Consider the following 25,803-nt stretch of genomic DNA (forward strand, 5'->3'; position numbering starts at 1 on the left):
GAGAGACAAAGTTAACTTTGTCATGCCCCTTGAATTTTAATACATTCGACGTCAATCCTCGAAATTAATCGAACATCATTAAAAAAAAATCAAATTCAAATAAAACCAAATTCAATCATTTTCCTCACCGGAGAGGCGCGTTATTTCCCGAGTCCTGATCCGCAACCATGTGTGGCAGTGCCGGCAAGGGTCCGATTGCTGGGGTTTTCCTTTATTCTCTTCCCATCTCCTTTCGGTGCCCAAAAGCCCGAAAGCACAAGGATAGCAGAGTGGTGTTTTCCCATTTTCTGCTTCGACACAGCTGGCTGAAGGTTTCCTTCGAGCGCCGAATGCATCCTAGGGTCATTCGAGGTTCTTGCTCCGGTGCGATAACACATTGCAAACAAATACGGTTAGAATTTTGGATCTACTGAACGCGAGTGTCGAGATAAGTTGTCAGAACGTAAGGAAAGTTTCAGTAGAATTTGGTGTTTCAGTTGATTGGTTAGTGTTGCGAGAGAGACAGAGAAGGAAACGTGATTGTGTGATTTGTGGTGTAACCTGCCTTTTGGATTATCTCTTCAAATTTGGAGCCTTGGTGAGTTTTTCGCAGTACTGATTGTCTCTGTGGCTTTCCAAGGATTTGATTACTTTTGTTGAGGTTTCTTTTTAAATTAATAACATAACGGTGAATCAGAAGAACTGTTGTGTTTTAAGTTAATCTAGATAAACATTTCAAAAGGTCCTATCTGCTTTCATCGTTTTTTCGGAGCGGCTTTTCATTTTGGTAATGGTTTAGCTTTAGTTACTATCCCAACCGTGGTTTTCATTCAGAAGGCTAGAGTGATCCCTCTGCTATCAACTTGTGCAAATAACGTGTCATAAAAGGTGTTTGATAAGTTGTGGTGATTGAATGAAAGTGATCGATCAAAAAATCGATAAAAGCAGATAGGACCTTTTGAAATGTTTCTCTAGAAATATCTTAAAATTTAAATGTACAAATTGACCCAAAAGACGGTAGGATCACGGCTAGCATGTGATAATATGAAAAGGATCAATCAAGTGCTTTTTACCAACTTTTTTACTTTATTCGCTATAGTTAGCAAACGCCAAAAATAAAAATTAAATTTGATTTTTTCTCATCCATCAAATTTCAATTTTTGTGTGCTTTTAAAATCTTTAATTTTCAATAGGCTCAAAATCTTATTAGAAGCACACGAGAAAGGGTTGCTTGGTATATAAGGTAATTGGTTTCTTGCTAGGAGTATTTCGGGGGCTGGTATAGGGCCACATTTGATGAAAAAGAATCTTTTACGTATATGCTCTAACTTTAATCTACTCAGAATTATTAAACTTCAAGGTTTTTCGAGTCTTCTTCCTTAAAGTGGAATTAACTTGAAACTTCACTTCATTTGAAAGCTGAGATTTCCTACTAGATGCAGCTTTTACATGTATAAATCAATGTTAAAATAACATTTTTGGAAGCATAAATGTTCAAGAATAGTACTATTTAATAATTTTTCACAAAAAAACGTTAACATTACTGTGTTAACTCAAATTGAACGTTTCAAACCGCTCTGCTGTGTTGGTTCTTCGACATCAACCGTCTATCTGCCGTAGTTTTCGAGAAACTACAGTTTGAATAGTGCAAACATTAAAAATTTTCTCAGTTTTCAAAGGAAACCAGTAGAACTTCTCCAAGTTGTATACATTTAAAGTTAGAGCCACCGTAAGGAAGAGTATCCAAGAAACTTAATAGTTGAATAAGGCAATCCACGAGACAGTTGCGATCAGCTGATTTCAGTCTGTTTTCAACTTATGACAGCTTTATGTATGTTCGATCGGTCACAACTTGGATACAATTCGAATCCAGAAGCGTGAAAATCAAATGTTATCAGATTGGTAGCTCTAGTATCGCGAGTGCCAATCCTATATACAACAATAAAAAACCACTTTTGGTACTATTGCCGACATTAAAAGATTTCGGTTTTGGTCGTGTTTTGGTCACATCCATGTCACGAACGTCATTCCCAAACATTTTGCTTGAAGCCAATTTTCTCTGGCTCTCTGGCTCGATTTTACGTCAAAAGGCTGTCAGTGCTTTCGAAACAGCCGAATAAGCTTCGTTCATGCAAGATCAGCTGTTGCTGCAAGTGGTGTGTAGAAATCTTAAAAGCGAAGAATGTTTTTTTTGTTTCGTTCGTTCTCTAGATGTTGTGCAGGACATAAATAGATATGTCCAGACATGTTTCAACACGTTCTGGATCATAAATTCAATATTCATATTGATATGTATTCATTAGAACTTTTCACGCGAAAAAAATGTGCAACAGCCTATGCGGCACAATGAACGGAGCTTAAGATCATATCCTTAACAGTAGCGCCATCATCATCGGCGGCGGCTTCAGGCCACAGTCGCCGTGACATGGGTCTGGTTTTGGTTTTGCAGCTTAAAAAACAGCAACAAAAACAAACGTACAAGCAGTCAAACGTCACCCGTGGATTGCCTTATAATTCTTGAGTTAATGGTGGGGCATATGCACAGAAGAGTTTTTTTTTTTATCAAATGTGGCCCTCCATCAGCCTTTGAAATTCTCCCAACAACGAACCAATCGGCCAGCATAACATAAACGTCTAATAATCACCGCACCTTCTGCATACAACACACGACTCTAGTCAACAATCTCCGCCGGCAACCATATCGAGTTTTCACAAGCGGAGAACCGTACTCGGTCTTGTATATGTGTTGGTTTTCGAGTTATCCTCTTATCAGGGTGCTTAGAAGTGTCGAATGTGAAGATTTAACTTTTTGGAGTCAGAGAAATATATTTGCATTTCTACTGAACTAATAAATATTTTTTAAATTTAAATTTTAAATCTGAATCTTAAATTTAAGGTAGTTTTTTTTCAGATTTGTAACAAATTTAATTACGAAATCTTTTGCGCATCTTGTTAAAATTTGTAATTATTCAAAAATGGCAATGGTTTTCAGTATTTTAACTTTCTAATTGTCTTGACTACTCGATTAAGAAATATTTTACACTATAGGTTGTTTGTGCAACTTAATTATTTGTGTTTGTAAGTATATTTAATGAAAAGAGCCATTAGTGATTAAACATTTTGCTAATTCAAATTAAGCAATTAGCGTTAATAAATAAGCAACGCTACACTTTTCGGTTAATGTTTAGTGGCGTAAAATTTTTGCTTAGCGAGCATACTTATTCCATTCTAACGGCAGCTAAGTTATGACTAAATTGAAAAAATCGTCTAAGTACAAATATCAAACGGTGCTTTGCGCTTGATACGACACGACACGGGACTCCGAAAAGTTTTATTTATTTACCTACGTCTATACGTAATCAACCCGAAAAGTAAAAACACCAAAGTTTGCCTTTGGTGGTGTTTTCCCCGTCGACCCCACACGCACACTCATGCACCTGTTCTGCAGAGTCGCATTCGCGCGTGCATAAAGTGTGTACCGTGTAAAGGGTAGAAAACCCGCACCCATACACGGACACACCAGCATTACTTCTCCCGTTCACTTCAGCAACAGTTTAGTTCGATTTGGACTGCGAAGCGCGTTGGAAGTGTTCAGTTCGGTAGTTGACGTAGAGAAGCCAGAGTGTACGAAGCTTTCATTCAAAAACTCGTTCGTTGCTTTGTGTGTGTGTGCGCGCTGTCATCATCATATTGCCTCACGATTGTGTCACCAGTCGCAGTAGTTTTTTTTGCTCGTATCTTGCCATCCGCCCCTAATATTAAATGCCTCACGGGATTCGCGACACTAGCAGTGTGACATTTCGCAGAACTTTACCCGCTCGGAAAACGGTAATACGCGTATGCTAATTTCGCATCCGCGGAGAATATGTGGAAAACTAGAGTCGCGTGGAAAACTAGTAGTTTGAAAGCGATCGCCATCTTGTGTTTGTCCGTCGATTGAATACCTGATTAGACAAATACGACATTCTCCCTTGACTTGACTGCCAGATTTCGCTGCAGCAGAAAGCGAAGGTTTCTGTGTTTGTGGGTGGTGATCATAATAAACGTAGAGAGAGAAAAAAAACTTGACAGGCCTAAAGTGAGCTATTGTTTAGCTGGTTAGAAATTAGGGAAGTGCTTTGCCAGGCAGGAGAGACAAGAAACAAGTAATCAAATCCTTGGAACCAAACAGAAAAGATGCATTCAGCAAAGGGAGGCGCAGCAGGAGCCGGAGGTTATACTTACCTTTCCCTTGCAGACGGACACAAGCAGGAATCGGACAAGCTAGCTACGGACAGCGGTGCCGTCGATTCCGGGTTTCACTCGGGGCAAAATCTGAGCTCGGATAACTTCTCGAGCGTGTCGCACGACACCCCGCTGGAACCGTTGTTCGAGTCCGGCAGCCAGAAAGCAACCGCTGCACATCAGCAGCAGCAGGAAGAGGACTCACAAACCTTCGACTCCGGCGTAGATCTCGATTCGAGCCAACAACAGCTCCGCACTAGCGAATCGATGAAGGTGGACAACATGAACGACCTGTGCAAAGGCATGCAACAAATGAATGTGGGCCGGAACAAACCGACCACATACAGCCGGGAAATGGACTTACGGCAGAACGAAGACGGAGATACGTAAGTAGATTTTTTTTTCTTATTTTTATTTTCCTCCATCATGTAATTCCCGCTCTTATCAACAACACGCTCGCACACACAAACACACTCGTCTGCCGCCTTAGGCTATTGACATACTGAGGCGTCAAATGAAGCGAAGCAAGAAGCGTCGCAAAAGCGTCCGAGCTACTTCTTCGAACGTCTATATGAAACGCTCAAACCGGTCATATTCGAGCGGCAACGACGCGTCGGTAGAGGCGGCGAAACAGAACGAGTAGTGTTTTGACGCGCGTATACTTACGCGGTAATACCTTGTTCAGACTAATCCTTTCATTGCAAGGTGCTTTATATTTGCATTGTTTTGGTTTGGTAATTGAAAAAAAGCAAATAGAAAACATTTTCGTTTACAAAATGTTAAAATGTTTAAAAAATGTTAGTGCAATAATACCATGTTCAGACTAAACCTGATATCGCCAAGTGCTTTATATTCGCCTTATTTTGGTCTTAAATAAAGAAAATATCGGGAAAATTTTTCAGGTCGTCAGGAAAATAACACTGGTATTTTTGATTGACATACTGAACTTCTTTAGTTGCGAAACGCCAGCCGCTGAGTAACTAGCTGTGCTCACAGGGGTTATTCAAAGCCTAACAGATATCATAAACTAGTTGAACCTTATTCGGGGACAGCGGGTTTAAAATTTAAAATAATTTCTTATATTTTTTACTACGTGTGTAGCGCAACTGACTTCAGAAATATTAATTTACTTCATAAAAAATCTTTATGTTTACTAAAAACGTGATTTACCGTGCTTGAAGAAGCAAACAAATCTTTATTGATCGAATTCATATTTCCTTTGAACGAAATCGCTGCTGGAATCTAGGAATATGACAACACAACGCATTTGCGACGCTCGCTCCAGTATGTCATAGCAAGCTTCACCCAACGCTTCTGTTTATTCCGCTTCTAATACGCTCAACGCTTCGCTTCATTTGACGCCTCAGTATGTCATTAGCCTTATTGTCCGAGTTTGGGAATATTTGAACGCGCGGAGCTCGGGCACTTATCCGCACTCTGCGGGTCTGTTAATTTGCGGCAATCTAAAACAAAAAGGAAAAAAAAAAAACAAATATTCCCCTATTTACCCTCTGCACATCGAACGGACAATCGATGCCTCCCCGGCGATAGCCCCAGCGGGATTCCCATGTTTATTGCTGCGTCGATGATTGTGTTAAATAATTCCCCACAGATCACAGACCGCGCGCGCGAGCAAGCAATCGGTTTGGGTTAATTTTCAATTTCAATTAGTTGCAAAAGTAGCTCCGATGGCACGCTCCTCCGGTCGGCAGGAATTCCAGCACCGGTTCACGATAATTGCCTCTGCTGAGGGGGTAAAATCCCACCGCAATGGTCGGTATTTCCATTCCGGCCATGGCCGGCGACCGCGACCGACGGGGGTGACGCGATCGCTTATAGGAAAAAAGGATCCGGTCTCTCTGCCTCTGTGCATCGGTCGATCAGCGGTCAGCGGAAATCGAAAATCAATTCAATTAACGACGCTGATTGGGGAAAATTAAAAAATTGTCCGACAGTCTGAAGCAGCCGGAGTTTGTTGCCGAAGAAAGAGCGCGATCGCGCTCTCGTACGAGCAACCAAGAGTTGCTGGTTCGGGAACATGGGAAATTTAGTAATTGGATGATTGCGTTCGAGATTGGGAGAGGAGTTCGGTGGGAAAACCACGGTGGAAAAAGATTCGAAGGGTACTTTTATCGATTTGCGCTTGAGCAGGTTGAAGTGGGAATTTTCCGTACACTTGTATAAAGTTAACTGATTCGTAATTTTGGTTTTGGATGATTTGAGTTGTAATAGTTGAAAAGTAATTTTGAGGGACATTAAGAAAAGTTTCAACTACTGTTTTACCCCTAACGCAAACTTATATGAAGAAGAAAGTCTCATGCTCAATCTTAATTGTGTCTTTGCAATAGTTGATGGTGATGAAACAGAAGATTTTTAATATCAATTTAGGGACAACCTAGAAACTCACAGAGCTTAATAATGCAAAAAGAATGAAAGATATTTGCCAGTTGAATAAGAGTTTGCAAGGACTCCAGGATTAATTCTACACTACAAACTATTTGAGCTAATTCAAGCTCCAAATGCCAATCCCATGGAGTAATTTGCTCAATAACAAACCACGTCATAAGAAAGCAGTTTCTTATGACCACCATCAATGAACGGAAGGAGAAACCCCGAGAACTTTACGTTGCACAGAAACTGTTATTTAGCTGGAAAATAAAATCACTCATCGTCGTAATCATCAACCGATGAAGATGCAAGTGACAGCAGCGGCGCGACCATGATTACCGAAACGTCTTGAATCATTTCCTGCTAGAATTCGAGAAACCTCGACTACCGATGTGTTTACTGCAGCGTGGGTCACAGACAGACTGATAGACTATACCGTCAGTTTCTCCCGGAAACTTCCTCCAACGTCGGTACGCGCTAAGACGCTTATCTCTGGCTGACTCTCGAAACAAGTTTGCTCGGCACTTCTAGAACTCGTTAGCGCCCCTCACACAGCCTGTTCTCATCTACGCCTCAGTCTGTCTCTCTTTCTACGTCCATCACAAGCACGCGTAAAATCCACGATGTTTATTTGCTGTTGTCACCCCATCGAGAAGTGAGCAGAAGCGGCAAAACAAACCCCCTTATGTTCCCAAGTACAATCCAGCGTACTCATAATTAATTTTTTATGTTTTCCCGCAGATACCTTCACTTGGCCGTGATCCACGAGGCCACCGATCTCGTCTGGAAGTTGCTGCAGGTAGCCCCTCAGTATTGGCTCGACATGCAGAATGACTTCGGTCAAACGCCGCTGCACCTGTCGGTCCTAACGGCGCAACCACGGATTGTACGACGACTGGTGATGGCCGGTGCCAAGCTGGGAATTCGCGACATCGAAGGCAATACGCCCCTACATTTGGCGTGCCTCCACAACCACACCGACTGCGCCCAGCAACTACTGACGCCACTCACTCTGCACGAGCTGTCACAGTCTAATCCAGCTCTGCCAGCAGCCATCAAAATTCCACAGGATCTCGAGCAGTGGAACAGAAATGGTAAGTTTAACTACACTTGCTTTGTCTCCCGTTGATCAACCACTGGGAAAAGCGTCTGGGGAAAAACATAACTCCGATCGGGAGTGATCTCATATTTCGCCGCCTCCTCCGAACCGCGACCGGCGGTCGGGTCAACAAACGAACGAAATTGAATAGACGGTAAACAGGTCTTTTTATGGTAATAACGACGGCGACTCGCGGGTTGTGCGCGCCCGATGTAAAAATAGAAATTCATGCTCCGCAGAAGATAGATGCCAGCGAGAAAAAAACCCAAATTGCGCGGCTGCTACTACTGCTATCCCGTTTTCGCCGTCATAGTGCGGCTAAATAAGCAAAAAAAAAAAAATTACTGCCGGCGGATTTTTGCTTTTCCTATTCGCCAGTGCACAGTAATTTTAGTATAGCGGGGTAAGGAAAATAACTCGACGGTGGAATTTTCGCCGCCACTGCGAGAAAATATCTCTACCCGCTAAAATTAGGTTTTCCCGACTCGCTAATTTTAGACCCCGCGCGATGTGTGCGCGTGAATGTTTGCGTGTTTCGTTTTTTTTTTTTTCTAATGTTGGAGGTTCCTTTTCGGCTGCGCCGAAATCCACCTCACCCAAAGGCTAATTGACGAATTATGCGGCAGTGGAAAACTTACCAAACACCGAAGGTGCTTTCCCACTTACGTCGACTTTGTCGAAAAAAAGCAAAGTCATGTGAATCACTTGCGCAGACCGGGTAAAACCGGTGCTGTTGCGATGGGAAAAATCCAACCCTCTTCTCGATATGGTCGTGGGTTTCGCAAATAAAAGAAGAAGAAAAAACCGCACGGGACGAGGAAAGGCGGAAGAAGCCTTTGTGTCGCTTTCTCTTGGATGGCTTTTTCGGGCTTTCCCCGTCTGGTTCGCTTGAAATAGCTCCGCTGTTGCTCCTTCCTTAACATTATTAACATGCTGCTGTCGTGCTAAGTGGAAAGAAGGTCAGGTCTCGTGTGTCGTTTCTTGCTGGGGCTTTCCCAGAGGCATCTGCTCTTTTGGCCTTGCGTAACCCCCGCGCGGACGACAGATGGTGTGCGACGTGTCCCCCCCCCCCCCCCCGCGAGCTGCATGCCGGCCGATGGCATCGATTTAAATTCGTTTTTACGAAACCAACTGTGCGAGGAAAGTTGGTTGTTTGTGTGGTTCGTTCCGTCGGTTTCCTCTTGCCACACACTGTATCACTCGCAGCTACTCGAATGCTTACACGCGAGGTCGGACTTGGGTTTGGGTTTTTCCCAATGCCGTGCTCTCTTTCGTGTAGGTTCCCATCGTGAAGGCGGCAAACATACCAATCTGGTTCAGGCTCGTAGTTGTTTAAACGCCATGCATACCAACACAATCCGATCATCATCATCATCATTGAGAAGCTAGTAAACGTTCGCTATTTTTGTTTTGATTACCTCGTTTTGCGCTCGCCTCCCTTTGGCGTCCATCGTCGGTCTACACCTCGTGGGGCATGACGCGTTAAAAATACACAACACAACGTTCAGCTTTAGTGGAAAATAGCGGCTGGCTTTTCGTTGTTGTATATTATAGCAGATAGATAAAGTGGTGGAAGCTTGGGGTATCCTGCGCTTATTAATAGTCGTCGCTATTGATTGTTGGAAAAGTGGTTGTAGTTGTTCCATTGCCACGCACTCTCCTATCGAATCGTTTCCTCCGCTATCACCTACACCTGCCCCGGAAGGTTGTGGACGCTATTTTCTGTTCCAGCGTAGAAGTACCTGTACTTGCTAAAAAGGGGTTTTCCCAGGCATTACACAGCTGTGCACGGCGGGCCGTCCGATTGTAGATAGCGCATTAGCGATACAGTGATGATTTCTTGTTAATTTTAGCTGCGTGGAACCAGCTTTTTGCAGCGTCCATAGTTGGCTTTACCATTGTGCGACCGATTCCTGTTTTGGTCGTATGAATTCTTAATCTGATTTTGGTGGTTTTGCTATGAAAACTTGTTTTATTTGCATCTAATTTTTCAACTAAGGCACCTCCTTTAAAAAAAACAGTTCCGTTGTGAGTTTGGCGATCGCATTTATGGGCGCAGTATTTCCTTAATTGTGCCCTAGTATTGACCTTAAAATCATTTGTTTGACCCACATTACCCAGTATCATGTCATCAGCATCATTCGTTCACCAATGCATGTTTACTCGTGGCTCTGGAAGAGTCATGGAGGAATCCTCTCTTCCATTATGTTTCATTGTCCATCAAAATGCACGCATTTGATAGTGTAGTCTTTTTTACCTTTGCTCATAGACAGCAAATCTTTCGGATTCGTGAAAAAGAGCCTGGAACGGTTCCCAAACTATTCTTTCGTCATTTTTTTTCTTGATTTTATGCAAATTTGAATCTACATCCATTCTACTGCATTCATCACAAAGGGTATCGTGTAAACGACTAATGTTGTAACTCCCTTGGTCTGTACCAAATAATCCAGGATCACAAATATATTTGATCTTTCCGTTGACGATAGACATCGTTGGTTCGAGTTTCTCCACAGCTGTTTTTAGTTAAAAATTAGGAAATCTCTCCTCTACCAATGGTTATTTTTTTTTGTGCAATAATGACAAACTTCTTGTATCCACTCTTTCATATTTCGCCTAGATTTTTCTGGATTTCCGCATTGTAATGAATCATATTCTTCCACATGGTCACCAAAGTTGTCATCTCTGTTCAAAATTAGATTTTTAATGAATCTTCAATTTTTATTGCAGGATCGTTTAAGTTTAGTTCTCCATCTGTTTCGCTCAAATACATTTCATTTCTGTTTGCTACAAAAATCGCTCCACGCGACGTAAATTTTCCTATAATCTTACGAATCTGTGTCAAGTTTTGACTTATTTTATGCAGCAAAACAATCTGCCAACCTGTTTATCGTAATTCAAGTTTATCATTGTCGTTCACTTTGGATAAAGAACCACTCCTGGAAATCGCAGAATTTCGTCATTTTTATTCATATCCAAATCAATCTGAATTGAGTTTGTAGAGGTTGGAGTCAGAGAAAGTCATTCTCTCATTCCTTTTCTCGAGCTTATGTGGATAGAGGATTTCACACTTGTCGGATGAATATCTCAACGTTTTGCCAATCAAGTGATCGTAATATTCTTTTTGTGTACTTTCAAGCATTTTACTTTAACTTTTTGACGTAGGACTATGTCTTATTGCACTATCGGATAACATTCTACGGAAACTGAAACCAATGTGTAACGTCGAAATAAAATATTTCAAACGGTAATACTTGTATAACTTCATGATGGATTACAATAATCAATATGTTGTTGGATTGATGAAATGAAGAACAATTTTTCGATACTTCAGTTATTTCTTTGCACACTGTTTCCAAAACCCTAAAACCTTTTGTCCCCGAAAAATTGATTTTGGAGCCGTAGTGCCTTCAGCAAAGTTTATCCAATAATTATTCTCCATTTTATAGAAGTTGCAATTTTGTGACTAATCCACCCAAAATTGAGAAAAAAAATCTAGTTAGTCATATTGCATATGACTTTGTCCGGCATAGTTGTAGCACATTCTATGAGAAACATCTTTGTCTAATACCATACTTCTAACTGCCTATTTAAATGAACTTTTGTGGAGTTTTTTATAGATTGCCCCTAGCAATCAGTTCATTCAATATAACTCTTCATAGTGATTTTCTACAATTTTCAATGTTCTGCAATTTCGTTTGTCATAACAAAACAAACATTATCATCAAAGAAAGTTTATTTTTATCTCTCATAATTTTTGGTTATTGATAATGTTTAATAGAAAATGCACAAATTTAGTAACAGATATCCACAAAATCTGCAAATATCTGCACATTAAACCATATTTACATTAAAGCATAAGTAAATTATCGTTCAATGCAGTTTTAGTGTATTTGTCTCTCGCTGTTTCCTGTGTACATATCTGTAAGTAAATTAGTGCATTGTTTTAATAAAAATCTTCAATAACTAAATAAGTATAAGAGATAAAAATAAATTTGTTTCGGTGAACTTGTATGTTTGATTATAGTTAACAATATTGTAGAACATTGGAAAATTGTAGAAAATCACAATGAAGAGTTATAATGAAAAAAATATTTTAAGAGCATTCTGAGGAAAACTTCACATCAGTAAGATGTCTTCGATAAAGTTGTTTGATATGAAATGTGCTACAACTTTACTCAATAACGTGGGTTTTTATATGCGACAATGAAAAATTGAACAAAACCAACTGTACTGAAGAAACTACGGCTCCAAAATCAATTATTTTGAGCAACAAGTAACTAGTTTTCATTAGTAAATTATTCTAATAAAAATCGTCAATAACCAAAGAAATATGTGAGATGAAAATAAACTTCTTTCGAAGAAATTGTTTGTTTCGTTGTAGCAAACAATATTGTAGAACATTGGAAAATTGTAGAAAATCACTACAAAAAGTTAAATTGGAAACAATTGATTTTCGGGGTAATTTATAGAAAATTTCACAACAGTTTATTTAAATTGGTAGATTTTTTCAGAATGTGCTACAACTTTGCCGAAGAAAGTGAATTTTTATATTCCAAAATGAGCAAAGTTAAATTCGTTTCTCACTGTTGAGTAGATTAAGCACCAAATTGTAACTTCTTTAACATGGATAATAAATAATGGAACAACTTTTTTGAAGACACTACGGCTCTAGAATCACTTTTTTGATCAAAATAATTTCGATCGCGGTTTTGCAGTTTTGGAATCAGTGTGCAGTGGTCCAACAAGGCTAAAAGTGGACCTTTACTCCATAGCGTGGAACAATTGTTTGTATGAGTGATTCACATAATCTCATGTTATCAAAAGTTATGAAAAGATTACTATGATAAAATACATTTTTTTTGTGTCAAGAGAAAGAGGAATAGTTATACGGAAAAGATCAAAACAAGGGTCGCAATGGTTACAAAAAAGATGAATAGTTCATTTGGCAAAGTTTCAAAATATGACACCTTGCTGAATAAGCAAAATTCCTATTTTCATTGGGTATAAAGTTATAAAATTAAGTTAATTATATGGAAGTTATTCAAAATTTAGTGTTTGTTACCTAATTATTGTTAGTTGCATTTCACAAGAAAATGTTGTTCGGAGGGATTATTGGGGCACACAAGACACATTTTTGTCGAAGAAAACACATCTCTAGCATTTTTCCTTACGAAGTTATAGCATATTTTAGCTTATTTTTTCGATAACTTTCAGAACGTATAGGATGAAAAGGGGTAAGTGAAATCATGAATACTTTTCCTCTAAGTTTTGTTCAAGTACTACAAACTGTTGTGAATTCCATTTGTCCACCCACTTTCTACCCTATACGTTCTTGAAGTTGTTATAATTTATGTTATGTTATAATTTAGGAAAAACCCTGGAGATATGTGGTCTTCGACAAAAAACTTGAAACAACATTTTCTTGTAAAATGCAACTAACAAAAGTTAAGTACAAAATACTAAATTTGAAGTAATTTCTATAGAATATACTACCCAATGAAGACAGGAATTTCGTTTGTTCAGCAAAGTTTCATATTTTCAAATCTTCTATAATTCTGGCAAATAAACCATTTCCCTATCTTTTAACACAAAAAAGTTATTCAATTTATTTTTAATATAGTACACTTTTCATAACTTTTGACAATTTGAGGTTATGTGGGTCATTCGTACAAACAATTGCTCCGAAGACATCATTAGACTAGGATGAAGGTGAAAGGCGCTATGGAATTCCACTTTGTATCTTTTTGGCAGTGAAAATTGATGAAAAGTTTCAAGGTCGAATTTCCACGAACAATGACCCAATCACGCGCAAGTAAAAATTGACAGAATTTCCCCGTCCCAACAGGTCAACTAATGTTAGCCTTAATGAGCCATAAGACTATTTTGATGTCTCAAAGCTTTTTCGAAAAGTTCGTAACAACCTTCTTTACCGGACAATTAAACGATCTACTGTTAGCATGTTATAAATCCCTGCTCACACGTCGTCTATCAGTGCAGTGGAACTCAAATTTTAGGACGATGAACCGAAATTTTACATTATTTAAAGAGATATTATTGAGACAATTGTGAGCACTTTAAACCTCACACTCTCCCTCGCACACGTCCATTCTATCGACAATCAGAAAGATCCTTTTACGAGGCGAATTTACCCAGCCAATTATATTCTCCTCATTAGAACGCATTAATTCAGTTCGAATAATGACCGGCAGAATTACGACTCCTGACGTCACCAATTGTCAGCTGAACTATCGAGAGAGCAAAAAAAAACAACACCCGTTAATTGACTAAGCAGACAGAACTGTGGCTTTTAATGATCATCCGGGTTTTGCGAGTGCACAGTCACACACACACGGTCGGTCCGGTGATGAATGAACTTAGCATATGTTGACACTCCATTCAACGAGAAGAAGAATGTCAGATAAGCATGCTTGCACACTGATTGCAGCATCCTTCAGAGGCACGTGGCAATTGGCTGCGCTATAAACGAGATCCATTTCCTTGAGGGCATTCCCTAGCAACAGCAATCGCAATCGGGGATATTCCCCAAATATTCGCTCAACGGACAGCGGAAATTAATCACGCAACAATGAGATTGTCTTCATCATCAGACTCAGCCGTTGATCCAATCCGCCCGGATTGGCTTTTCAAATGGGCCTCGCAACGCAACTGCCCGGAGCCGCGGAGTGCTTGACACACACGTGAACACGTAGTGGTTCTGGGAATTCCAGAGGGTTTTCACGTTTTTTTCGCTATTATGTTACCTCCTCGAACGCGCGCGCGTTCGCAATCGTATCGTTCGGTTCGTCGTCGCGCTTTGTTTGCCTCATTTTAGACTCACTCACACAAACCCCGCAAAGCAGGTCAGGTTCGCTGAGATACTGGTTTGATGGCGGTGGCAGATTGATTGAGGGGCGCTTTGTTTCCAATCGCTTCGCGATACGACGTGAGCCATATCAGCTATTTAACAACCTGGTAAAAAGGATAGAAAGACAAACGCGCTAAACCTTTTGCGAGTTATGTTTTATGATCTCCCACTGGGGCAATCTCGTACGATACGTTAAGTAAAACGCAAAAGTGGGCTTGTCAAGTTTACTGGTTTTCTGTCTAGCTGAAAAACCGGTTCCTGTGCTACGAAAACACTGTTTTTTTGCGAACAGTCAAAGTTCTCCTGTCGTTAATGGGCTGGTGATGCGAATGTTTCCTCGAAATGACCAAACCCCACGCAAGAGTACGTTATCTTTCCAGCGAACCACCATTTGACACATCACAGAGTTCAAAAATCTTCGTCCGTTCGTCATTTGAAAATCCCCACCGGAAATGTCTTCTCCCTTTATTAAATCACTCCATACGGTGATTCAAATTTGCAGCATTATTCCCCATTACTAAATGTGCTTTTCTTTTCTCGTTTATCACAGGAAAACGATGTGTTCACATAGCAGCCGAAACGTCGAACATTGAAATTCTTCGGTACTTGGTCAGCGCCGGAGCCGACATCAATTCACGGGTAAGTTGGTCATACTTCGATCCATCGTTCCACAACCAGCTTAAACTTTGCTCTCTTCTCTATACAGGAAGGCAAATCGGGCCTAACGCCGTTGCACATTGCCATCGAAACCGGCAACGAGCCGCTGGTGAACTTCCTCCTGGACGAGTGTCCCAAGCTGCGGCTGGAGCAGGAAACGTACGCCGGACTGACCGCGTACCAGTTGGCCGCGCTGCAACAAAACCAAACGCTACAGAATGGCCTCCAGAACCGGGGAGCGGAACCGCTCAGTCCACCGGAGTCCGACTACGACGATGACGAGAGCGAGGAAGATGAAAAGGTAAATATTTACGTTCACGCTTCTGTTGTTCGTAACCGACTTGCTGCCTATGACCGAATGCAAATGAATCGTTTCCAAGGGAATATTCATCGGTTCATTTAACTCTATCAATTTAATCAACTCATAAATGGTGCTTATTTTTGGCCTGGTGTAACTAACGCTTTGTTTTTTTTTTCTTTCTCCTCTCTCCTTCAGTAATCGTTTCCTCAGCTGCGTACTACCTAGTCGTATCCTATCTCTATGTGTAGTTGTGTATGTGGGCCCTCTATTCCTCTCCTATATCTCATGGTACCGCTCACACGTGGTGTGGTGGGATGTGGTGGTGGTGATGGTGGTTGCAAAAAAACCGTGCGTGACCGCGGACAAGAGCGAACGAGCAAAAACGCGTGCATCGTCCCATGTGTTGTTAATTAGTTCTTAAGGGCAGAAGACTTTCACTCAGTTCAGAGATGATGGAACAAAACATTTAAGTTTAAAACTTAGCTCTATCTACAAAAATCATCATTGTCCAATAGTCCCACTAGTTAAGCGAAATTATTTATGTTCTGTAAATAGCGTGAATAGCGCCCCGTTAGGTTAGACATTAATATACTGTTATTCTGTATGTTTTATTTTTTCTCTGTACATGTGTATCATAATAAATTAATCCATTTAATCGACTAATGTGTTGTGGTTGCTGCCGTATTATTTCTCTTTCGAAAACGATTCATCTGCCGGTTTTACCTGTTTTTTTTTCTCGCCGATGTCTGCTTGTATTCTACTACAGCAAACCCTAGTAATGGGTTGTCATTACCATGCTTCGAATTAAAAAAAAAAACAGAAACAATGCATTATAAATGAAGCCGCTGATTGTACCGACAAGCAAAGCAAAACTGATCATTGACGTCAGCCCGGCCAGTCGAGTGTCGATGGCAAATTATTTCGCGTCGTGGAATGTGCTCATGCAAAGCTGAATTGGTTGAATCATTATCCATTTGATTTCATTGATGTAATCTGAACTGTCATTCTCACTCGATTCGAAACGGATCAGCACTGGTTATGAACGGCTGATGCAATCAGCACCTTTTTTCAAGAGAAAGTATTCTTTGACTACCGATCATAAATAACCACCTACAACCGGTACAAACTGCATCACTCATTATCAATACAGTCTTCCTCTGGGTCGATCATAAATTACAAATAGTAGGTACTCTGTTATCGAAAATTGACCCGCAATATTCTCGAGTCAATTCACATCCGGACGTTCGGGTATATAGTAGCCACCGCGCAATATGCGTATGAGAACGTGACATATGCATGCCTTTTGCACGGCGCAATGTTGTTGTTTTTAAGCGTGGATTTTCCGGTTGTTGATCTGCTCATTCTGCTGAGTAAGGGTGTGCGAAACTGGCTTTTCTGGTGTCGAAACGAAACGAAATCAACCCTCAATTTCGGTTTCGCCAAATTAGTCGAAACGAAATCAAGGTGGATTTCGAGTTCTCGAGACGAAACGAAATTGGTCTCCAAGTTTCGCGAAATTTCGAAAAATATAAAAAAAGTCTCTGAAACATAGCATTACAAAAAATTTTAGCTGTCTTCAGCGCAAAACTTGAATTAACTATCTAAAATTAAAGGTACGTTTTTCACAAATTGAAAAATTTATCGTATAATGGTGAAAAACACAAATTAGATTCATGCATGAAAAACTAGCAATGTGTAGGGCACAATGAGCACCCCACTGGGGCATAATAAGCACCCACGGGGTATAATGAGCACTCTTATAGAACATATCTTGAAACTGTGTAGAAGTACAACTAATGGGCCAATGTTTGTCGCGAGATGCCGTGATACTTGGCAGCTTGTTTCGTGAATGTCCCGTCGCGCTTTATGGTGGCCAATTCTGCCTGCAGTCCCTTTTTCTGACCGATTCGGTCTCAAAGATTTTCTAATATATGTCCGCACCATAACTGCAAACAAACACTGACTATGGAAACAGACAAACTCACAAGTCTACTGAGATGAATTTCAGGCAAGTTTATGTGACAAGGTGTGCTCATTTCACCCCACCCAAAGGTGACCATTTCGCCCCTATCGAATTAGTTAAAGTTAACATGAGATTTTAACACTAATTATAGCTTAAAATCAAAACTTCAATGATGGTGAAATTTGGCGTACGACCCATACGTCATACTGAAGTGTCTACATACTTGATTGAGCCATCTAAACGACCGTAGAAGCTCATTTTGTAGTGCGCAATAATAATAATTTTTCCTACATCCAGGAACCAAGTTGATTTTTTCAATATATTTCCACATTTTAAACAGACAAATCACTTTTGTTCCACATGAAGAGATACTCTAGTAACTACGGAAGAGTTCCACATACCATATTGTTTAAAAAAAAATGCATAGTTTCGCATAAAAGAGGGGTGTCCATTTCGCCCCGTGTGCTCTTTATGCCCCTAAACCCCCTATCAGATATCAAAAAACCGACAATGACGAGAATATCAAAAACGGAAAACTATAATCTTGAAAGATATACCTATCCATTTATGTATATTGTTTATATTGCAGGTAATAAAAGCGCGATAGATACAAATGATTTAAAGTTCACACTTGAAATATCTTTGTAAATAATAATTTAATAAACTTCTGAACTGATTCTTTTGGTTTGAATGAAACTATGTTTAAAATAGTGATCCTTCTTTCATAGCACTTTCATTATTCAAAATCCAAGTTTTGTCCTAGAGCTCAAACTGGAAAACATGAGAGATGGTAGGTAGGTTTTCAACCGTTCCTGTGAGTTTTGGTGTCCCTAGCAAAGATAACTTTTTCAAAGACTTGACTGAGATTTTCCTAAGCAAACGTAGAAACGACGAATCCGATAAGCAATTACTCGGCGGCCTTTTGATGCATTTCTGTATTCTCTAAAAGCAGCAAAATTCACAGGAATGGTTAAAAAGCTGTAATACCTTTTAAGGGCAACCATTTTGAGCATTAGGGAATTTTTTTTTCGCTTTTCTCGACCAGTGTTTTTGATTTTTTTTAACACCGTTTAGTCAGATTAGACCAAATGACATCTTCATCAATTCGAGGAAAACAAACTTTAAGTTAACTATTCTGTAAACTTGTAGCTGTCAATATTTTTGCGCATTTTTTAATATAAGTTAAAGTTACTTTTTAACTGAGCAGTTCGACAAAAAATGTCCAGTTTCAATATTTTTTGTCATTTTTAATTTGGCCCAAACTTTGCATAGACGTTTCTATAGGCTGAGAAGCTATTTAAAATGCTATTTTGGGAGGATTATTGTGATTACACATATTTTCAGAGCCAAAAGTGTTTTGATCAGTATGACGTCTTCGGCAAAGTTTTAGATAATAATTTTATCTTTCCGATAAAAAAACACTAAAAAATTCATTTATTTTAAAAGTAAGAGAAACATTGAAACTAATTTGAAAAAGCTTATTCTTCAAAAATCTTATTTTTTTTTTTGTATAAAAATTACAAGAAAAATACTGGAACGATGAAGATATCATTAAAATTTATATTTTTTCAGAATAAAAATTGTTTTCACAGCGTGTTTATTTTTGGAAGGACAATATTTTTCTCTACAACTTTGCCAGAGACACTATGCCAATCAAACAAACCCCCGTGGTCGTTTGGTAAGCCCCCTCCCCCCAGTCCCCCTCCAACTTTAACCAGGTGGTCTTTTTATTTGCCAAGTGCCCTAACGAAAAATAGTCTGATCATACATGTTTTGTAAAAATTTTGAAAAAGCAATTCTAATCTGACTGTTCTTGTTCGCAATACCGATTGAAATGGAATAATTGATTAAGTGAAGACGACAATATTTATGTGACAAACTCGATGCGAGTGAAACTTTGGTTGTATGTTAGCTGATTCTACACTAACAATGATTTTTGCCTTGGGCTTGAATTAATAATTTTTTGCCTAAAATGTATGACGAACGGGCCTTTCAAAAATGCATTATTTTATTACCGTAACTGAATAACTATATATTCTTCAAATCTCGTTGTTTTTATTTTTATTGTATTTAATACTAATTGTGGATAGGCCCGTTATCCTAAATTTTCCAGAACAAATAAAGATAAATAAAGTAAAAGGAACCAAGCCACATCTAAGTAAAAACAATCAAAAACTTTGAAGAGCAAAATGTTACTCATTTTGATTTTCATAAAAGAATTGATTTATGATCTTATTCTGCAAATATATGTACAATAAAGTATGAAAAATTTATAAAAAAAATAAAGGTTAAAGACTGACTGATAATTAGTCATTGCGCAAATTGTGAATAGAATTTTCGGTAATATCATTTTCTCAAAAACAAAAATAACAAATAGATAATGGTTGTTTAATTCTTAATAATATTTCATTGTCTTTAACAAACAGGTATAATGATTTCCTTACATGAAAGTAATTAAAATACGCTATTTTGTTGAGTATATTCAGAATGATAAAATATAAAATCAGAATAAATAATAATAAATAAATAAAAATAAATAAAATTTGTTTAAACAGTTTGATCATCTACGATAAATTTTACAAAATTTTTGAATATCGAACAAAATATGAACATCTTTCTTTCTTCCTTCTGTTCACGAGCATCCAGGTCTTATATATTGTTTTTAAGACCAAGGCGTTGATTTTTTTGTACCGGTCGTTGAGTATTGAAATTTACTTCCAGGAAAAATGTCACAAATCCCGACGCATTGCAAAATACAATTATTATTCTGTAGAAGTAAATACCATATAAGGCACAGCCTGTTTGAAACCGAACAAATATTTTCTTCGTTCGCATAAATTTGGAATATTTTTTTTTTTTTCTTCACATAACATTTATTTGACACGGCACAAATACAATTTAATGTTTAACGGCGCCAATTATATCTGATGACTTAAAAACTAAAGCAAATTTTTTATCCTCGCTGCCGACTACGAGCTGAAATTAAGTCTAACTTAAAACTAGCATGGGATTTCCAATCAGTGTTTTGTTGTTCAATGGTCGTCTGATAATCGTCGAATGGCATGTATGGATTCGTTCTGCTGAGCCACGATGTCGTGAGTTGGGACAGAGGCTCGTAGTCCTTGGGTCCTGGTTCTATTGTGCGGGGTCTGGTTGCTGGTTTTGTGCTTAAGGTTCAAACGTGTTCTTGTCGTTTTGTTGGGTGTAGACGGAGGGGAACGGGACTAGACTGGGGCGTGGATGGATTTCAGGAAAACGTATATAAGGGACATGTAGGATAGGTCACGGCTCGCCAAGACATCACGAACAGGAACAGCCGGCTGTCTACCCTCGGCCTGCAGGGAAGCTATTAATTTAGACCTGGCGTCACGGTGTACAGGGCATGACCAAACCACATGCTCTATGTCGTGATAACCTTCACCACAGGCACAGATACCACTTTCCCCGAGCCCAACACGACGGAGGAGCGCGTCAAATCTATAGTGATTGGACATAAGCCGGGACATCACGCAAATGAAATCCCGACCTACATCCAACCCCTTGAACCACGGGTTCGTCGATACTTTGGGGATTATGGAATGTAACCACCTTCCCAATTCCCCTCTGGTCCAAGCATTTTGCCAACTGATGATCGTATTCTGACGTACAAGTGCGAAAAATTCATTAAAGGCAATTGGTCTTTCATAAATATCACCGTTTGTTGCGCCCACCTTAGCCAAAGAGTCCGCTTTCTCATTACCCGGTATCGCTAAGGTAATCTGAGTAGATTTTTCGGATAAAGCACTCAGATGTTCCCGTATTTTCCCCATGAAATACGGAGAGTGCTTAACATCTTTCATCGATCGGAGAGCCTCAATGGAACTGAGACTGTCCGTAAAGATGAAATAATGGTCCGTGGGCATTTTTTCGATAATCCCTAGGGTGTACTGAATTGCAGCTAATTCTGCGACGTAAACAGAAGCAGGATTATCGAGCTTATGGGAGACGGTTAAATTGTTATTGAAGATACCGAAGCCAGTGGACCCATCAAGAAGTGATCCGTCAGTGTAGTACATATTGTCGCAGTTGATGTTTCGATATTTATTGGAAAAAATTTTAGGGATCTGCTGCACGCGTAAATGATCCGGGATTCCACGAGTTTCTTCTATCATGGATGTATCGAAAAACACAGTAGAATCAGAAGTATTTGATAAGTCGACACGATTTGGAATATTCGAAGAAGGGTTAATATTTTGGGACATGTGATTGAAATACAATGTCATAAAACGGGTTTGAGAATGAAGTTCGATTAACCTTTCAAAATTTTCAATCACGGGACGGTTCAAGACCTCACATTTGATTAGAATACGAGAAGACAGGCTCCAGAAGCGGTTTTTCAATGGTAGTACTCCAGCTAAAACCTCCAAACTCATCGTATGGGTCGACTGCATGCAACCTAAGGCAATACGCAAACAACGATATTGTATTCGCTCCAGTTTGATCAAATGTGTGTTTGCTGCGGAGCGGAAGCAGAAACACCCGTATTCAATAACAGACAATATCGTTGTTTGGTAAAGCCTTATAAGGTCTCCTGGATGGGCTCCCCACCATTGTCCGGTTATTGTACGAAGAAAATTCACTCTTTGTTGACATTTTTTCATCAGATACCTCACGTGACAACCCCAGGTGCCTTTAGAGTCGAACCAGACACCAAGATATTTGTGTACCAAAACCTGAGAAATCGTTTTACCCATTAATTGTGTTTGAAGCTGAGCAGGTTCATGCTTCCTAGAAAAAACTACTATCTCAGTCTTCTCCGGAGAGAATTCGATACCTAGCTGTAAAGCCCAAGCAGACAAATTGTCCAAGGTATCTTGCAATGGTCCTTGCAAATCGGCAGCTTTGGCTCATGTAACAGAGATTACACTGTCGTCTGCAAGTTGTCTTATCGTGCATGAATTTGCCAGACATTCGTCGATGTCATTTACATAAAAGTTGTAAAGAAGGGGGCTTAAACATGAGCCCTGGGGAAGACCCATGTAGCTAATGCGAAAAGTTGCCAAATCGCCATGCGTAAAATGCATGTGCTTTTCGGACAACAAATTGTGCAAAAAATTGTTCAAAATTGGAGAAAATCCTTGTCGGTGAAGTTTACCCGAAAGAATGTCAATAGAAACGGAATCAAAAGCCCCCTTAATGTCCAAGAACGCAGACGCCATTTGTTCTTTACGAGCATACGCCAGCTGAATATCTGTTGAAAGCAACGCAAGACAATCATTCGTCCCTTTGGCACGGCGGAAGCCAAATTGAGTTTCTGATAGTAGACCATTTGATTCGACCCAGTGGTCTAAACGACGGAGTATCATTTTTTCCATCAATTTCCGGATACAGGATAGCATTCCAATCGGCCTATAAGAGTTGTGATTAGAAGCTGGTTTCCCTGGTTTTTGGATGGCGATCACCTTCACTTGCCTCCAATCCTGCGGTACAATGTTTTGCTCCAGGAACTTATTGAACAAGTTCAACAAGCGCCTCTTGGCATTGCCGGGTAGATTCTTCAACAAGTTGAATTTGATTCTATCTAATCCAGGCGCGTTATTGTTACAGGACAGGAGGGCAACTGAAAATTCTGCCATCGTAAAAGGTGATTCTATCGCGTCGTGGCCCGGAGACGCATCGCGAACAATATTTTGCTCAGGAACAGAGTCCGGACATACTTTCCTGGCAAAATCAAATATCCACCTACTTGAAGACTCCTCGCTTTCGTTGACCGTTACGCGATTCCGCATTCTTCGGGCTGTGTTCCAAAGAGTGCTCATCGATGTCTCCCTCGACGTTTCGTTCACGAACCGACGCCAATATCCACGTTTCTTTGCTTTAGCCAAACTTTTAAGCTTGGTATCAAGCTCCGAATACCGTAAATAGTCGCCAGGTATACCTCCCGTCTGGTAGGCCTTGAACGCGTCGGATCTTTGCGTGTAGACATCGGAGCACTCTTGGTCCCACCACGGAGTGGGAGGCCGTTCTTTGATCGTTACGCCGGGATATTTCTTCGTTTGGGCTTGCAACGCGGCGTCGAGAATCAAGCCCGCGAGGAGGTTGTATTCTTCAAGTGGTGAATGATGTTGAATCGACTCGACCGCTTTTGAAATCATTTCCTCGTATAACTTCCAATCGACATTTCGTGTGAGGTCATACGGAATGTCAATTGGTCGCATGCGAGTTGACCCGTTAGTAATTGAAATAAGAATAGGCAGATGGTCGCTACCGTGAGGATCGAGGATTACCTTCCATGTGCAATCCAACCGTAGCGACGTCGAACATAAGGATAGATCCAAAGCGCTTGGGCGCGCTGGAGGTTTCGGGATACGTGTCATTTCACCGTTGTTTAAAATAGTCATGTCGAAGTCATCGCAAAGGTTATAGATTAAAGAGGAGCGGTTATCATTGTATGGGGAACCCCAAGCCACGCCATGAGAGTTGAAGTCTCCCAAAATCAAACGTGGCGAGGGAAGAAGTTCTATTAAATCAAAGAGCAGCCGTTGCCCAACCTGTGCTCTGGGGGGAATATATATTGAGGCAATACAAAGCTCTTTACCTTGTATTGTCATTTGACATGCGACAACTTCGATGCCTGGAATCGAGGGGAGGTTAATACGATAGAAAGAATAGCACTTTTTAATCCCTAAAAGTACTCCTCCATATGGGGTGTCTCGATCAAGGCGAATAATATTAAAATCATGGAAGTTGAGATCAATATTTGAAGTAAGCCAAGTTTCACAAAGGGAAAATGCATCGCATTTGTTTTTATTTATCAAAACTTTAAACGAATCAATTTTTGGTAAAATACTTCTACAATTCCACTGTAAGACAGAGATAGAATCCTTCATATACGCAGTTGAATTAGGCATCGAAGGATACAATCGCTGCAAGGAGAGGCCATTGGGCAGTCAACTGCTTCAAAAATGATCTAACTGTTGGGAGGAATGCTGTAAGAAAAATTTTAATTGGATCGGGTACATTGAAAGTTTCAAAAATCCAGTCCACAATGTCAGAAAATTTCACTAATCCAAAGTTTGTTTCATCAACTGGGAGTGTAAAAGGAGCAACTGGGGTTTTAGATGTTCCTGGCAGTGCTGGGAACTCCTTCTGGGACTTTAAATTTGCCAGCCCAGGAGGAGTTTGCTTCGGTTTTTCCGCAGCACTGTTTGGTTTGTTTGTAACTTTCATTTCACTTTGAGAAATCTTAGGACCTTTTCTGGGAAGTTTAGGAGAGGAAATATTTTTCCTCTTTCTAGACTCCCCAGGATTGGCGTAAGATGCTCCCGCTGGTGAATCGTCAGAATCGGTTTCATCAGAGGACAACAGATCGAAGGGGTTCGAAGTAACGGGAGAAGTGGTAACGGTCTTCTCCAGCATGTCAGCGTAGGAACGCTTTGAACGCTCTTTGAGAGACCGTTTTATTTTATCCCTGCGCTGCATGTACACCGCACATGTCGAGAGCTCATGCAGATTTTCTCCGCAGTGAATACACTTTTCAGCGTTAACACTGCAAGAATCTTCCGCATGAGACTCCCCACACTTGCCACAACGTGCCTTATTGCAGCAGTAGGCGGCTGTATGGCCTAACTGCTTGCAATTCAGGCAGTTCATGACGCGGGGCACGTAGAGCCTCACAGGGAGACGAACCCGGTGGATCGAGACGTGGCTTGGTAGTGCAGACCCGGCGAACGTAACTCGAAACGAGTCTGACTGAGTGTATACTGTTTTGCCACCGATGATCGATGCTGACCGCAATTGCTTGCAGTCGAGCACCTTTACTTCGGGACACGTTTTGTTCTTAAAGCACCCTTTGGCACTTTGCAGTATACACTCGACGGACAGACTCGAATCGGTTATGACACCGTCGATCTCCACGTCTCGTGCGGGTATGTAAACGCGATACTCGCGTGTGAAGAGCTCAGAGCAAGCTATATCGTTGGCCTCTTTCAGGTTACCGACCACGACACGGAGCTTGTTAGGCCGGACCTTGGAAATTTCGGTCACGCCCTTGTACTCCTTCGTCAGGTCTTTAGAAATCTGCAAGAGGTTCAACTTTTTCGATTTCGGTCCTGCCTTTGGCCGAAAATAAACAGTATAGCTGCCCTGGGCTCCGTCTGGGTAAAGCCTGGGGCGAGGGGGGACTGAAGAATGAACAGGGGAGGGGGTAACAGAAGGGTCAGGGTCAGAGGGGTTCGGGGATGGTGGCGCGGGAGGCGAGGGATCTACATCCATCGCGCTAAGTTTAGCGCACTAGCGCTGACAAGAACACGTACCTTTTTATTTCTCCCTTCCAGTAAGGTTGGTTG

At 40.4% G+C, this 25,803-nt stretch overlaps 1 protein-coding gene across 2 annotated transcripts in view; it reads left to right on the forward strand.

Moving 5' to 3' along the window:
* The first annotated feature begins 3,521 nt into the window (after window positions 1-3,521).
* LOC129727498 (NF-kappa-B inhibitor cactus) overlaps window positions 3,522-25,803 on the forward strand; it is a 39,718-nt gene continuing 17,436 nt past the window's right edge. Inside the window, exons 1-5 of one of the 2 annotated variants that reach the window (XM_055685374.1) lie at window positions 3,522-4,589; window positions 7,333-7,685; window positions 15,106-15,194; window positions 15,262-15,513; window positions 15,709-16,176. In XM_055685374.1, the coding sequence (XP_055541349.1) occupies window positions 4,156-4,589; window positions 7,333-7,685; window positions 15,106-15,194; window positions 15,262-15,513; window positions 15,709-15,711 (1,131 nt within the window). In that variant the 5' untranslated portion in view covers window positions 3,522-4,155 and the 3' untranslated portion in view covers window positions 15,712-16,176. Of the gene's footprint in view, window positions 4,590-7,332; window positions 7,686-15,105; window positions 15,195-15,261; window positions 15,514-15,708; window positions 16,177-25,803 lie in introns of those variants that run through there. The other variant, XM_055685373.1, reaches the window with a different exon arrangement.

Source organism: Wyeomyia smithii, chromosome 3 (assembly GCF_029784165.1).
Source record: "Wyeomyia smithii strain HCP4-BCI-WySm-NY-G18 chromosome 3, ASM2978416v1, whole genome shotgun sequence".
In the NCBI taxonomy this organism is placed as follows: domain Eukaryota; kingdom Metazoa; phylum Arthropoda; class Insecta; order Diptera; family Culicidae; genus Wyeomyia; species Wyeomyia smithii.